The sequence below is a fragment of the Stegostoma tigrinum genome, chromosome 23 (genome assembly GCF_030684315.1).
Source record: "Stegostoma tigrinum isolate sSteTig4 chromosome 23, sSteTig4.hap1, whole genome shotgun sequence".
Taxonomy (NCBI): domain Eukaryota; kingdom Metazoa; phylum Chordata; class Chondrichthyes; order Orectolobiformes; family Stegostomatidae; genus Stegostoma; species Stegostoma tigrinum.
In genome coordinates, this window is record NC_081376.1 from 11,228,075 (window position 1) to 11,245,054 (window position 16,980).

The 16,980-nt window shown below is 43.7% G+C and overlaps 1 protein-coding gene across 1 annotated transcript in view; it reads left to right on the forward strand.

The window, feature by feature from the left end:
• Positions 1-13,453, forward strand: part of fscn1a (fascin actin-bundling protein 1a) — a 42,987-nt gene extending 29,534 nt beyond the window's left edge. The window contains exons 4-5 of the mRNA XM_048552503.2: positions 9,011-9,178; positions 11,116-13,453. Of these exons, the coding sequence (XP_048408460.1) occupies positions 9,011-9,178; positions 11,116-11,318 (371 nt within the window). The 3' untranslated portion in view covers positions 11,319-13,453. The remainder of the gene's footprint in view (positions 1-9,010; positions 9,179-11,115) is intronic.
• Positions 13,454-16,980: the final 3,527 nt, after the last annotated feature.

Here is a 16,980-nt window from a genome sequence, read left to right on the forward strand (position 1 = left end):
ACTTCAGGCCACCACTCATCTCAAATTTGCTCCACCCCTGCCGCTGAATCTCTCCATCCTAAATTTCATTTTACACTCAAAGTAACTTATCAGTCACTTGCATTATACTGCACTGCTTTAGTTATTTGCATCATTTCACTTCTAGAACTAAATTGAGCAGCTGAGGTTTCCTTCCCCACGTTTCTATTCGCCAAGGCGTATTGACCAGGAAGCAGCCTACTTTTAAAGATTCCACTAGTTTCTCCATGTATAGTACCATTTATCTCATACAGTCCATCTTAGCATAGCTAAAAATGATGAAAATTATCAAGTTTTTATATTTTGGAAACTTGAGTCAAATCGAGAATCTGGGCTTTACTGGCTTTATTGCCCACGTCTGCTTGCCCTGAAGAAGGTGGTGTGAGATATCGTCTTGAACCACTGCAGTCCATTGGTGTACACCAAAGTGCTATTAAACAGGGGGTGGGGGGTGGGGGAGAGGTGTTCCACAAATTTGACCAGCAACTTTTGAAGGAAGGGTGCTATATTTCTCAGTCCATAATGGTTAGCGACATTAAAGGATTTTGTAAGTGGTGGCGTTCCCATGTCTGTTGCCTTCATTTTCCTAGATAGTTGTGGTCAGCTGTTTGGAAGTTGCTGTGTAAGGAGCCTCGGTGAATTTCCTATGAATGGTATGCAGTGGTGAAGGGAATGAACGTTTTTGGGTGTGGTGTTGATCATGTTGGCAGCTTTTCGTGTTGGAGCTGCATTTGTGTAGGAAAGTGGAGAGTACACCATCACACTCCTGACTTCTGCTTTGTACATGGTGGCCAGGCTTTAGGGTGTCTGGAGGTGCCAGATTCCTAGCCTCTGACTTCATGCAGCACAGCTTTAGGTTGGTGGTCATGCTGATGTGTCGATAGTGGCAGACACGTTGGTGGTATTGTCTCTGAATGTCAAGAGGAGACTGTGTCATTTCCTGACATTTGTGAGGAATGAATGTGATCTTTTTCTCCCCTACTTTTCAGCCCATGAATAGAATCTGTGTATAGAATTGAATTCCCACTGTGGGGAATCAGGCCATTTGGCCCATCAAATCCACAGAGACCTTCCAAAGAGCATCCTACCCAGACCCACCCTGTCCCTGTAATCTTGCATTTCCCATCACTAATCCACCTATCCTGCACATCCTTTGAACATGTTGGGGGGGGTGGGAACTGGAGGAAACTCATGCAGATGCTGGGAGAATTTGCAAGCTCCACACAGACACCCACCCAAGGTTGGAATCCAAGCCGGGTCCTTAGTGCTGTGAGGCATCAGTGCTAACTACTAAGTTACTGTGTGCTGCCCCATGCCTGAATATCAGCCAGATTTTCTTGTATTTTGTGGACTGCTTCAGCATTTGGGTAAGCATAAATAGTACTGAACACTAGTCATCAAACATTTTTTTGAAGGAAACATCACTTTTGAAACTGCTGAAATGAATTTAGTCAATGATACTACCCTGAGGAACTCCTGCAGAGGTGACTGATATTGAACATCCACAGCCATCTTCCTATGTGCCAGGGATGACGGAAGCCAGCAGAGTTCTCTCCCGGACCCCCGATTCCCATTGAGTCCAGTTTTGCTCTGGTTTCTTGATAATGAACTCGGTCAAATGCAGCTTAATGGCAAGGGCAATGACTCTTAACTCCCCTCTGGAGTTGAGCTTTCTTATTCATATTTAAACCTAGGCTGTGATGAGGCCAGGAGCTGAGTGGCCCTGGTGGAAGCCAAACTGAGTGTCTGTGAGGAACTTGCTGCGAATTGAGTGATACTTGATAGCACTATTGATGATACCACCTGTCATTTTACTCATGATTGAGAGTAGACTGATTGTTAGGATGGTAATTGGCTGGGTGGGATTTGTCTGACCTTATGCACAGGACACACGTGGGCAGGATCCATGTCTTCTGAAGTACCCAGTGCCTTCAGCTGTCCTTTAGCACTTGGAGTGTATAGAGTTGGCTGAAGACTATGGACTTTGGGAGGGGGCTGAGGTGCATCATCTACTTGGCACCCCTGGCTACAGATTGTTACAAATGCTTTACCCTTATCTTCTGCACTGATGCATTTGACTCCCCAAGTGAGTTTTTTCATACACCACTGTTCATGGTTGGGTGGCAGGGCTACAGAAGTTAGACCTGATCTGTGCTTGTGGAATTGCTTATGGTGTTTGCTCAAATAGTCTAGGTTAACACTTCCCTTTCAGGCATGCCTGGTGCTGCTCCTACCATGCTCTCTAGCACTTCTAACTGAATTAGGGTTGGTCCTCTGGTTTGATGGCAATGGTAGTGTGGGAGATATGCCAGGCTATGCGATTGCAAATTGTGTTGGAGTATAATTCTGCTGCTGATGGCTCTCAGATGTCCAGGCTTGATGTGTGTGATCTGTTCGAAATTATCTCATTTGGTATTCTGCAGCCTTCAGGAATCAACATAGAGTTCAATAACTTTAGAGCCTGAGCACCACCTTCCAAGTTCTTTACTCACGCCCACACACCAAGCCCTGTCATCACATGAGCTGTTTTCAGCACAGCCAGCCTATTCTCATCCACCAGTGGTCCCCATTAATAGCTTTTGTTTTCTCCTTGGCTTCTCGTTATCCATCCCTTTTGTCTAACTGTCTTTTGAGGTTGGTTGGCTTGCTGAGCTGGTTTGTTGTCTTTCTGTCCCTCTGGCTCTGCCATAACATGGAGGCTTTCCTCAAAGTGACGTCAGTACTTCCTCTCCCAAATCTGTGGTAGTCAGTCCTACCAACACTATCACAGGCAGATGCACCTGTAGCAGGCTGATTGAGGCTGAGGTTTAAGTATAGTTTTTTTCCCCTTCTGTTTATTCCTTCACCAACTGCTGTACACGCAGCCAAGCACCTGTCATTTAAGGTTTGCCCAAAAATGATGCCAAGACGCGCTTGGGATTGTGGACATTGAAGTATATTCTCTGCCCATGGCCCCATTCAGTGCTTCCTCCAAATGGTATGAAACATGGAATGGTAAGATCTTTTGGAGGGTTTGGGGAAGTGGGAGGGTGCCTTTTTTAGGGGCTTGATGATACATGATAATCAGGTCCAGGGTACTTAAGCCCCACTAATTTCCCCTAGCAGCTTTTCTGTCTTGCTAGTTATTGTAATTATTTCATCATCTCCTTTTTGCCCCTTGATTTTGTTGTTAGTAATTTTGGAATGCAATTGGTGTCTTCTACTGTGAAGACTGATGCAAAGTATTTATTCTCTTACTTTGCCATTTCAGCCAGCTCACTCTTTATTATTCTGTAATTTGCCATATTCCAGCTTTGTACAATTGTTTCTGACCCAAGTGTTTTCCTCTTTTTTTAAAAAATTAATGTATTTATTCAATTCTGTACCAACAATTCTAGGCCACACCCTTTCCTTTGTGCCTGTCTTTTTGAAAAGTCATAAACTCACAAATTTGGTTCCCAGCTCTGATCTCCTTGCAGTCACATCTCCATAAGAACATGCTTTGAGATCATACCCATTAACCTGTATTTATGCTGTTAATTCATCTATTTCTGTTCTGAATACTAAATACATTCAAGCTAGTAATTCTGTCTTATCAACCTTTTTTTTCCTCCCTTTGACCTGTTTACTGCTGTTTTTCTGTTTACTCTGTCCCTTTTCTGTCACACTCCTGGGTAATGTTTTATCCAGATAGCTGCTCTGTATTGTCATGTTGCCTTGTCAGCCTACATTCCCTCACTGGCCCATTTACTTTAAAGTCCCTCTAACAGCCTTGGTTATTTGATTTGCCAGGACACTGATCCTAATATGATTAAAGTGAAGCCCACCCCATCACAGTAGCTCCCTTCCACCCTGATACTGGTGCTAGTGCTTCATGAACTGAAAGCAAATCCATTCACACCAATCCTTGAGACATGCATTTTACTCCTCAACTTTACTTATTCTGTAGGTTTTCCCATGACTTGGGTAGTAATTCAAAGAATATTACCTTGGGAGATTCTGCTTTTTAATTTAATTCTGCTCCTAATTGTGCAAAATGTTTCAGTGAAACCTCCTCCTTTCTAGTTCTGCAGAAGTCATGAGGACCAATACAGATGATGACGACTTAATCACTTCCCTCTGTCTCCAAGTTGCTCTTCATCCTTGAGGAGAGGTCCTTAACACTGGCACCAGGCAGGCAACAGAGTCTTCAGAACTTCACTCAAAGCTACAGAGAACTGTACCTATCTCCATAATTATACTGCTCCTAGCCACAACCATATACCAATTTTCTTCCTTACAAGTAGCTCCCTGTATCTACCTTGGTTTGTTGTCATGTGTCGTTGTTCCCCCCCCCCCCCCCCCCCCCCCCCCCCGGCCCATATTACTTCACTACCCTCTTCAAATCCTCTCAAGAATACTTTCCCTGGGGGTGTGCATTTTTTTGGTAGGGCTCTAGATGGCATTGTAGAACAGAGACCTAGGGATTAAGGTACATAATTCTTTTTGAAATTTGTCTTGCAAGTAGACAAGATAGTTAAGAAGGCATTTAGCATGCTTGCCTTCATTACTCGGACTTTTGAATATAGGAGTTGGGCCATCATGTTGAAGTTGTACGGGACATTAGTGAGGCCTCTTCTGGCATACTGTTCCGTTCTGGTCATCTTATAATAAGAAGGATATTATTTAAAGAGTTCAGAAAAGATTTACCAGGAAAGGTGAGCGGAGACCAATTTTTAAAAAGGACATGACAGGCAACTTTTTCAGAGTGGTTCATGTGTGGACTGAACCGCCAGGGGAAGCGGTCAATGCAAGCAGCTACAGCATTTTAAAAGACATTTGGATAAGCTCATGAATTGGATGGGTTTAGAGGAATCTGAGCCACACCAGGCAGGTGGGACTAGTTTAGTTTGGGAACATGGTCCAGCATGGACTGGTTGGACTGAAGGGTCTGTTACAGTTCTGTAGGACTCTGACTCTAAATGTGCAGTTTTAACAGATGCTCACTATTTGGTTGAGGTGAGTGGTGTCCCATTAGTCTAGCATTTCCTTGGCAAGTTTGCTGTATATCCCTTCTGTTCTGTATTGCAGGTTGACTGCACTTTTCCTGTTTAAACTGACTAGTGTATGGCACAAGAAGAATTTCTAGGCTCATCTTGTTTTTCAGTTGTGCCCACTTTTTTTAAATTTCCTGTGGAAAACTCCAAATTGCATCTGCTAGATTGCTGGACACCCGAGATCCATGTTAGAGACACCAGTATGGACCTTGTGTTTTAGCTGTTTGCCCATCCCTTCTGGAAGAGTTTTACCAAGTTGCATACAAAGTACAAAGGATTCAAAGTAATACATTGTACTGACTGTTGTAACTCAGTTAATTTGCTACATTTCAAAAAAAATGTTAGGTGTTCTACTCCTAAGTCAAAAGATTTTGAGCAGCATGTTCCCTTTTGATGTTTTGACTCAAACTTAAATCTTTTCCAACATTTTCTTGAAATGGTTTTCCATTCTGTTTGGTGTTAAAGTAGAAAAACGTAACAGTACACTGGAAAATTGCAAATCCACAGTGCTATAGAATTCTTCTGTAGCAATTCCCTTGCAATATTAAAACAGAACAATGTCAGCGTTTGAAACGGCTGTATCCTAACTGCTCAAGAAATTTAGGTTTTTATTCTCCCTTCCACCACTTTCTGAATCAACTCCTTTTTTTTATTATTTTATCACATGATTCTAGGATAGTACCAGGTGGACCTTGGTAACTTTTCATCGACAGCAGCTTCTAATCTGTTTGCATTGGTGCCACGTGTGGCAGTAAGCTGTATTTTTTTGGCTATGAAACAAATATAATTGCTGCCACAGATAATAAAATGTGAGGCTGGATGAACACAGCAGGCCCAGCATCTCAGGAGCACAAAAGCCGACGTTTCGGGCCTAGAACCCTCATCAGAGAGGGGGATGGGATGAGGGTTCTGGAATAAATAGGGAGAGAGGGGGAGGCAGACCGAAGATGGAGAGAAAAGAAGATAGGTGGAGAGGAGGTAGGGAGGGGATAGGTCAGTCCAGGGAAGACTGATAAGTCAAGGAGGTGGGATGAGGTTGGTAGGTAGGAAATGGAGGTGCAGCTTGGGGTGGGAGGAAGGGATGGGTGAGAGGAAGAACAGGTTAGGGAGGCAGAGACAGGTTGGACTGGTTTTGGGATGCAGTGGGTGGAGGGGAAGAGCTGGGCTGGTTGTGTGGTGCGGTGGGGGTAGGGGAGATTTTGAAGCTGGTGAAGTCCACATTGATACCATTGGGCTGCAGGGTTCCCAAGCGGAATATGAGTTGCTGTTCCTGCAACTTTCAGGTGGCATCATTGTGGCACTGCAGGAGGCCCATGATGGACATGTCATCTAAAGAATGGGAGGGGGAGTGGAAATGGTTTGCGACTGGGAGGTGCAGTTGTTTATTGTGAACCGAGCGGAGGTGTTCTGCCAAGCGGTCCCCAAGCCTCCGCTTGGTTTTCTCAATGTAGAGGAAGCCACACTGGGTACAGTGGATGCAGTATACCACATTGGCAGATGTGCAGGTGAACCTCTGCTTGATATGGAAAGTCATCTTGAGGCCTGAGATAGGGGTGAGGGAGGAGGTGTGGGGGCAAGTGCAGCACTTCCTGCGATTGCAGGGGAAGGTGCCGGGTGTGGTGGGGTTGGAGGGCAGTGTGGAGCGACCAAGAGAGTCACGGAGAGAGTGATCTCTCTGGAAAGCAGACAAGGGCGGGGATGGAAAAATGTCTTGGGCGGTGGGGTCGGATTGTAGATGGCGGAAGATGATGCGTTGTATCCGGAGGTTGGTGGGGTGGTGTGTGAGAACGAGGGGGATCCTCTTTGGGCGGTTGTGGCGGGTGCGGGGTGCGAGGGATGTGTTGCAGGAAATGTGGGAGACTCGGTCAAGGGCGTTCTCGACCACTGTGGGGGGAAAGTTGCGGTCCTTGAAGAACTTGGACATCTGGGATGTGCGGGAGTGGAATGCCTCATCGTGGGAGCAGATGTGGTGGAGGCAGAGGAATTGGGAATAGGGGATGGAATTTTTGCAGGAGGTTGGGTGGGAGGAGGTGTATTCTAGGTAGCTGTCGGAGTCGGTGGGCTTGAAATGGACATCAGTTACAAGCTAGTTGCCTGAGATGGAGACTGAGAGATCCAGGAAGGTGAGTGATGTTCTGGAGATGGCCCAAGTGAACTGAAGGTTGGGGTGGAAGGTGTTGAAGTGGATGAACTGTTCGAGCTCCTCTGGGGAGCAAGAGGTGGCGCCGATACAGTCATCAATGTAACGGAGGAAGAGGTGGGGTTTGGGGCCTGTGTAGGTGCAGAAGAGGGACTGTTCCACGTAACCTACAAAGAGGCAGGCATAGCTGGGGCCCATGCGGGTGCCCATGGCCACCCCGTTTGTCTGTAGGAAGTGGGAGGAATCGAAAGAGAAGTTGTTGAGGATGAGGACGAGTTCGGCTAGGTGGATGAGGGTGTCGGAGGGGGACTGGTCGGGCCTGCGGGACAGGAAGAAGCGGAGGGCCTTGAGGCCATCTGCATGCGGAATACAAGTGTACAGGGACTGGACGTCCATGGTGAAAATGAGGTTTCGGGGGGCCAGGGAATTGGAAGTTCTGGAGGAGGTGGAGGGTGTGGGTGGTGTCACGGACGTAGATAGGGAGTTCCTGGACCAAAGAGGAGAAAATGGAGTCCAGATAGGTGGAGATGAGTTTGGTGGGGCAGGAACAGGCTGAGACAATGGGTCGACCAGGGCAGGCAGGTTTGTGGATTTTGGGAAGGAGATAGAAATGGGCCGTGCGGGGTTGGGGAACAATGAGGTTGGAGGCTGTGGGTGGGAGGTCCCCTGAGGTGATGAGGTCATGAATGGTGTTGGAGATGATGGTTTGGTGCTCGGGAGTGGGTCATGATCGAGGGGGCGGTAGGAGGAGGTGTCGGAGTTGGCGTTTGGCCTCTGCGATGTAGAGGTCAGTGTGCCATACTACCACTGCGCCACCCTTGTCTGCGGGTTTGATGGTGAGGTTGGGGTTGGAGCGGAGGGAGTGGAAGGCTGCCCGTTCTGCAGGGGAGAGGTTGGAGTGGGTGAGAGGGGTGGAGAGGTTGAGGCGGTTAATGTCTCGATGGCAGTTGGAGATGAAGAGGTCGAGGGAGGGTCGGAGGCCTGGGGTTGGTGTCCAGGAGGATGACTTGTGTTGGAGGCGGGTGAAGGGGTCAGTGGAGGGAGTGTTAGGTTCCCGGTTGAAGAACTAAGCGTGGAGGCGAAGGCGGCGGTAAAACTGTTCTAAGTCCAACCGTGACTGGTATTCATTGTGTGATTGTAGGGGGACAAAGGTGAGCCCCTTGCTTAGGACTGACCGTTTGTCCTCAGTCAGTGGGAGGTCTGGGGGGGATGGTGAAGATGCGGCAGGGCTCAGTGTGGCTGTCTTCTCCTGGGGTTGTGGGCGGAGCAATGAGGTCGGCGGTGGGAGGCAGCAGCTGCGGTGAGGGTGGTGTGTGAGGTGTTGTAACTGGAAGTGGAGGCGGTGACTGCAGCAGCGGTCCCGGAAGTGGTGTGCCCGGCGGAGGCGGATGTGACGTCATCGGTGGGGTCATTGCTGCCACAGTTTTGTTCAAAGCTCGGAATTAAACTGTTTGAGTCACCTGTATCTTGTACTACTTCTTTTACTTGAAAGCTTTTAGATTAAAATGTCTTCCCCAGTGCAAGTGAACTAAAAACTTGTTGACTCTACTTTCTGATGGAGACTTCATTTACAACTGAAGTGATTCCTAATGTCTGCATAGCTGAATCCAGTCAAATTTTTCAGAGAGCCACTGGTTCCAGGTGGCTCTGAGACTAAAATTGCTTATCATTTTCTCCTCCATGTGTTATCATTGCTTTTTCTCTTTCCCGAAATGTGTCATTCCTTGTTTGGAGGGCATTGGCAAATATAATGTGGGTGTGACTTCTGTTATCCTTGCTAATTGACCATTGCTGCCTGAATTGCTGTAGTGTTCACTCCTACGTTCTTGTTTTCAAGCGGAGACTGAAGAATTTGTGATGAAACTCATCAACAGGCCTATTATCGCACTTCGTGGAGAGCATGGCTTTATTGGATGCCGGAAAATGACTGGAACCCTAGATTCAAACAGATCTTCATACGATGTCTTTCAGCTGGAATTTAATGATGGTGCTTACAGACTCAAAGGTAAATGATACAATTTGTTTACTTGTTGCAAGTTTCTCTCCTGTTAGCATAATTTCTTGCTGGATGATTCCATGAATGCTGATATCTCAGTCTGTTGGTCCTTTTTCATGTTTGAGTCTGGATAGTCTCAATTTCTGAAATGTTGCAGTGCAAATTCCTCCCACTGTTAGTACACTCTCTCTCCAAATGTGTGTCACAACTCAGTGCCATTCTTCAGCCTTTTCCTCATACCCTTGCATATTTCTAGTTAAATAACTATCCAGGATAACAAAGTGTGAGGCTGGATGAACACAGCAGGTCAAGCAGCATCTTAGGAGCACAAAAGCTGATGTTTCGGACCTAGACCCTTCTCTAGGCCTGAAACATCAGCTTTTGTGCTGCTTGGCCTGCTGTGTTCATCCAGCTCCACACTTTATCTTGGATTCTCCAGCATCTGCAGTTCCCATTATCTCAAATATTTATCCAGTCCCTAGTTAAATGCATGAATTGAACCTGACTCCTCCATGTTTCTTTTGGTCTGGAATGCACTAAATAAAACTTATTATATGAAGGTTTGTTTGAGTGGTGCTTCATTTGTTGTTGCTTCCTTTTTTTTTGGGCAAATCATTTCCAATCTGTGCCTGCGACCGCCCTTGCTCCTCATACAAAGAGGAACGGGTTTCTCCTCATCTATTCTATCCAGCCCAATCATGATTTTGAAAACTTCTCCGATTGCCTCTTCACTTTTTCATCTCTCCATTGGGAACAGTTCCAACCTCTCCAATCTATTCCTGGAACCATTCTATTAAATCTCTACAAGTGGCATCACTTTATAAGCAATAATGTTTCTTTTATTCCCTACACTCCAGTTCCATGAGCACAGAGATTCCAGTTGTATGCCATTTGTCCTCTGGAGATAAAACCTGTACTGTATCAGGAAGTGTTTTAGTTGGTAGATGATGAGAAGAAGAGAATTTAAAGCTATTTTGAACTTCAATGAAATCAGTTACTGTTTGTTATCTCTAGATGGAAGAGGATTGGGTGCTCATGATAGCATGCAGCTATCATACTTCAATTAAAACTTTAAGTAAATCAATATGAAGGAACAGACTTCACTCTGAAAGAAAAATTTTATTACTTACTAACCTCAAGGAGAAAATAGTAAAATGCAATGTTAAACACACGGGTAATAAGTATGAAGGATGGAGAGTTGGGGGGTGGGGGGGTGGTGAAGGGGGTGACTGGTACAAATTGGAATATAAAATCAAATGCATTTGGAAGTTCTTGACTTGAATGCTGTTTAGCAGTTGTTTCTTTTGCAGTGATGAGCTGTGTAGAGTCCAGGTGCACTCACTGTTTGAGTTGTTTCCTTCACTGAGAGATGATGAGGCACAGACGGAAGAAGTCTGCTAGTTTTGTTATGAGTCAATTTTTCTTTCTCAACTCGGCCACACAAGCTATTGAAACATGCTTGGTTTTGTATTTCCTGAATCTAGCTCCAATTTTATCTCCAAACTAGATATCTTGCAGCTGGCCTTTTTATTTCTCAACATGTGAATCCTTTTTATGCTAACTCAGTTAACACATTTCACAGTCTTGGATAAATAATTTCAGTTCAACTGATTTAATGATCTGTTGACTACAGCAGCCATTTTTGGTCAATATGTGTCCCATTTAAAAATGTCCAGTCCACAAATGGCATCAGTGTCTTGTAGGGAAAGTTAATATCATCTCATGTTTACTATTATACTAATCCTCAGGTACTTTTTAAAATTAACTTACTGGCTTGCTACTTAGGTGTTTTGTTCCATCACTACAAAGTGAGGACCAAACCCTAGTATTTTACAGGACATGAAGGAGTGAAATAATGGTGTATGTGTTCAATACATTGATTGTGGCGTTGATCATATTGCTGTTCTAGATCTGGATTGGCTCACAGTATCTTTTCATTGTTGCAGATTCTACTGGGAAATACTGGATGGTTGGAAGTGACTCTTCTGTCACCAGCAGCAGTGATCAACCGGTTGACTTCCTGTTTGAATTCTGTGATTACAACAAAGTTGCAATTAAAATAGATGGGAAGTATTTGAAGGGTGACCATGCAGGTGTGTTGAAGGCATCTGCTGATGGCATTGATTCCTCAACCCTCTGGGAGTATTAAATGCACTTTATACATAAATGTGGCTTTCCAGCATTTTTTGTTTTGCAGTAGTCCTACCATGGGTATAATGCCTGCCTGCCTTTCATAACATATCATGCCAACTTTTTTTAAAGCAGATTTTGTATACTCATCATGGCAGTAGTTATTTGAAGATGATTTCCCTAGGTCTGTGCAGGCTGCATAATTCAAATCTACAACATGACATTCCCTTTTAGTGTTTTTTTTGTTAGGGTTTTTCTGAACATCTGTAATGTGGTGTTGCCAAAGTTATGGTTACAACTTGCTTTATGGCTCTGGCCATGGATTGCAGCTGCTGTTCTAATATTAGCCATGTTCACAAGTGCATTGGTTGTGCCAGGCTGGGTGTTTGACAGCCTCTTGCTGCCTCCCTTTGTATAGGGTGGGGAAGATGCAGCTTGCTGTAGGGAGTTCTGTGAGCAAGCTGACTCAATATCTGATCTCAGTAGCTACTGTGAAAGCCATTCCTTTTTTCAACAGAAAACAATTTAATTGTATATTAGTCCACAAACTCAGTGCTCATCCTCTTAATGGATTGAGCAATTTTCTAACTGTAGCTATAAACATTCTTATGGTGATTAGATAAAATCCAGTTGCCAGAACTCCTTAGTTGCCCTTGTAACTGAAATACGTTGCTTTAGGTGTTATATCCACTAGTTCTAGGAATCTTCAGAAACCAAAAATTGGTACAATAGAATGGTGTGGACACATTTAGGACTTCACAGTGGGCAACACTTTAATAATGTCATTTCCCAGAATAAAATTATGGATATGGAATGCCCTAAGCTGGACTTGTGCTATGCATTTCTGTTGTTTCTCCAGTCTGTAGTTCAAGTAACTTAGTGCAGAGTTGTAGTAGGGAAAGAGGGTGCCCATTATGGGGGAAGGGAATGACAGTGCCTTGTTTGAGACAGTTATTGCCATACATTGTAAATCCCAAGTTGGAATTTACAATAATGCTCCCTCTTAACATATTCTTTGAGGGTTAACACCATATTCTCCATGTTTCATAAACTGCTCAGATTGGGCAAAATGCTGAAACACTGGACACTGTCATCCTTGCCTGTTGCTGGGACTGGTGATGGGGATGTGGTCTGCATAGCACTTCCCCAGTGATCCAGTGTCTACTTAATATGGTGTTTGTTAACGGGATTATTTCTGGAATATATTAAGCCTTAACTCTCCTTTAACTGGAAAACCAGGAGCCCTGCCTCATCCTTCCTAAACTCTAATGTGCCATTACACTGGTATAATAAAACTGGATATCCTGATGTGAATTGTTAATGAGTTGAGCAGATGGATCCTCTGTCGTTGCAAAACACCCTTTCCTGGCCAAAACTATACTTTTCTTGTTTGGCTAATGGCTTTGAGAAATTCATCTGACTAACTTCATTTTGAGTTACCCAATCAATGGTAGCAATTAGGTTTTGTATAGAAATAAATTGGAACTTTTAAATGCAGTTTTTTTTGAGGAAAACAGTTTCATGCATTTTTGAGTGAAAGATGGACAGGCATTAGACTTTAGTGGTCCATGGTAGGATCTCTTAATGCAGTGCTGCATTCATTGAGAATGTGCTTGATGGCAAATGCATATGATCTTGTAACTTTTTGTGGAGGGAACCAGTTGCCAAAACCCACATCTCATTAATGTGGAACTGCTTGAGTATTGTCCTGGAAGATCTAATTGGGGTGAGGAAACCACTGGGGTGAACTAGAGGACCGTAGCCCTCTGGTTTATGGTATCCTTATCGTAAAAAATTACTGAATTTAAAATGCATAGTCTCAAAGATTGTTTTTAAATGTTACTTCCATGATTACTCTGCAGGAAGTTCAGGAATTACTTAATCCAGAATTACTTCTGTGAGAAGACACCTTCGTGTTCTCTTATTTAAATAAAAGGTCAAGAAAATGTAGCCCTCATTTATCAGGACACTGAAAACGGTGCCAGGCTTAAGGTTTCACCTTTCAAATGTTGCATTATTCCACCCTGATGTATCTTGTAGAAGTAACAAACACTTTTCCACTTTACTTTGATCTCTTCTCTTTTTTTGTAAGTCATTTGTATAACTTGAGGAATGTCATGTCAAATAAAAACAAACGTTGCATATGCCAGAAAATACACTGTATCAAATAATTTCCAAATTGTGTTAGCTTGATCTTTACCAGACCATTCTGCTCAAGTTGTGTACATCAGAGTTTATGCTGCAGAGGATTAACACGAAGGACTAACTTTTGGGAGTGAGGAGATGAACTAAATTAAATTAAGCATGTCTTTCCTAGCTGGTTCTAGTAGCTTTGAGTAACTCCTGGCACTGTAGCTCATTTTAATGCAAAGGGCATGTAAATCATGTGATACATCCTACAGGTTTAATAGACCACCTAGATGATAGCACCTACCCATCCACTTTCGGCACAGTCACAGCCACTTGTTTTCGTCGTACACATGATTTCCAGGATAATGCAAGGCAACAGAAGCCATTCCTCAGATCACAAGCTCCCCATTCTACCTTGCAGTTTAGGTTAAACCCCCAAATATTAACATGATCCTCCTGCTGCCCCTCTGACTGACTGCTGTACCTGGTCTCTAAGGCATCTGCCCACTTGTCCATGGAGGAATCCAGATGACATGTGTCTGAGACAGGAGGGTTCCCATTGCATTCCTGCAATAATTTTAATGTAGTGCCTTTGTACAAATGCACAAGAACAGGAAACAGCTTGTTGGAGTCCGAAGTCACAAATGGTCAATACCCCATAGTCGTCATGCTTGGACTGAGCAGATACTTGCTCTCTTGCAGCCCTGAATGACACAAGGGGGCTGTAATGTCCCCACCCCTTGGCCAGGATGTCTGGTTTTAAGTCCCACCTACTCCATGTCAAATGTTTATTTGCACTGGGAGTATATAAAAAAAATCTGCTGTATTGCAGGGAGAATTGAATGGGGTTGGGGGGGAAAGATTATTTAAAAACAGTGTACCTAAGTGGACAGTTCCCAAAAAAAGGAACAACAGAACTAAACGGGACAAAAATCTAACAAAAGGTGTAGCTGTATTACTAAATGAGTATTCTGTTGTGATGCTTACCAAATAAGAGGACATTAAGTTTAGTCGGGCCCTTGGATAAAATCATATTCAAGACTGGCAGCACTTCATATTTAAAAAAAAAATCAAGTCAGAGGGGGCTAATTGGAAACAGCTGATCCTCAGGTCCAGCTTAGTGGAGGATCACAAATGTTACACCCTTCTGCAAAATAATGGAGAAGGATAAAACTGACAGTTACTAGCAAGGCAGTTTAATGGTGACGAATACAAACAAACAATCGGTGGGGGGGGTGGAAATTACATAACCATTTGGAACTGCATAGATTTATTGCAGGCAGATCACATCTGACTAACTTTGTTTTTTTTTGAGAGCAGAAGGCAGGCAGGGAGGGTGCAGTTGGTACCATACAAAAAGGCATTGATAAAGTACCACAGATTCTACATGTATTCTATAGGGATTAATGTTTGTTAACTAGGAGCAATAGTAGCATAAGTATAAAAAAAAATTGGTGATTATCAAGTTTAAAAAGCAGAATATTAAGAAGTAAAACCTGAAATGAAAGGTGGAAATGCGCAGCACACCAGAAAATTCTGGTGGAGTAAGAGTCAAAGTTAATGTTTTAAATTGATGAAAGTTTGAAATTCTGAAACATTAATTCTGTTCCTTCACCAATGCTTCCTAATCTGAGTATTATTTGTTATGACTAGCTGTTTTTCTGACTCCAGGAAGCTATACAATGATATTCCCCAAGGCTCAATACTAGAGCTACTGATGTTCAAAAGAGTTTTTTAGACTAGCTGGTTGGGGGTAGATACAAAGTATAATTTAAGTTGTTTACCTCTCCAAGTTATATCACTTGCCAATGAGGAACGTTGTGATAAAGTTAAAAATGTTGGAGTCATGTGGAATAGTAAGACATGACAATCACAGGATTATTAGTACAGAAAAGGAGGGCATTCAGTCCATGTTTGTGTCAAGCTCCCCAAATGATCAATTCACTTCATATCACTCCCCATCTGTTTGAGACCTGCACATTCTTCCTTTTCAGATGATCAAATTCCCTTTTGAAACCTTCAACTGAACCTGCCTCCAACATAATCTGCACCCCAAACCTTAACCATTTACAGTATGAAAAAAACATTTTTGTAATTTTTGTTACTTTTACTAATCACTTTAAATCTGTGCCCTCCTGTCATCCATTCCCTTCATGAGGGGGATTATGCCCTCCTCCCCTCCTCCTTCCACCCCCCCCCAACTATTCTGTCCAGACCCCTCATGATTTTGAAATGTGTACTTTAATCAAATCTCATCCTAGGACAGTTTTTCTTGGAAGAAAGAAGGCTAACTTCTCCAATTTATCTTCGTAACTGAGGCTGTTAGCACTGGACTGATGCTTGTGTATCTTTTCTGCACCCTCTCAAATGCTTTCACACCCTTCCTAAATTGTAGTGCTCAAAATTAAACATAATATTCTATCCGAGGCCAAACTACTGTCTTTGCAAGAACATACCTCCTTGTCCTTGAGTTCAGTGTACCCCTTAATAAAGCCTTGAACACTGGAAATCTAATTACTGGATTCATAGTTCACTTGAGATTCTAGCTTCACACTAAAAAAAGCACCACCTCCAGTTGAATGTGTCAGAGACTTCATAGCACCATACTTCCTTGTGAAAGGTACTGAAGCAGTCAGTGTCCAAATGCAGGAAGACCTGAACGATATCTAGCATCGTGCTGACAAGTAACATTAACACTACACAAGTACTATGTTGACAAGAGCAGATCAGAGGCAAGGAATCCTGCTGAGAGTAACTGGCCTCCTTAGTGTCCAAAGCACGTGCACAAGGCACAAATCAGGAGTGTGATGGAATACTCCCACTTCCTTGGATGAGCGCAACTCCCAACAATACTCAAGAAGCTTGACACTAGCCCAAAGCCACCCATTTGATTGCCTGTGGTCTGTGTTTGAGGTGTTATTCATTGCCTCCACCACAATGGACAGTAGCAGCACTGTGTACCATCTACCAGATGCACTGCAGAAACTTACCACAATCCTCAAACAGCATGTTCCAAACCCACAACCAGTACAACCTAGAAGGATAAGGACAGCAGATGCACAGGAACACCACTGCTTACAAGTTTACCTGCAAGTTCCCCTCCAAACCACACACAGTCCAGACTTGTATTTATAGGGCTATTCTTTCAGTGTCATGGGGCGAACATCCTGCGAGTCCCTGCCATACTGCATTGTGAGGGTATTTACACTCATGGACTCAGCAGTTGGAGAGGGAAGCTCACCACCACATTCAAGGGCAACAAGAGATGAGCAATAAGTGCTGGCCTAGGCAGTGATGCCCAGATACCATAAGTGAATAAAAATTAATTCCCTTAACATGGTCAGGTTATGACCCAGAATAGGATTAATTATGGGAACCCATTGCCAAAACAAGGCAAGCTGGCTTTAACAAGGCAAAGGTGTTGAAGATAACATCCTAGTGAATTGCAGAAGCATGAAATGAAACCTCCAAGTTGTTTGTGCACAGGTTTTGAAGCCAATAACCCCAAATGTGGGTAGCAGAACTTAATTTGACCCCAATATCTGACTTCA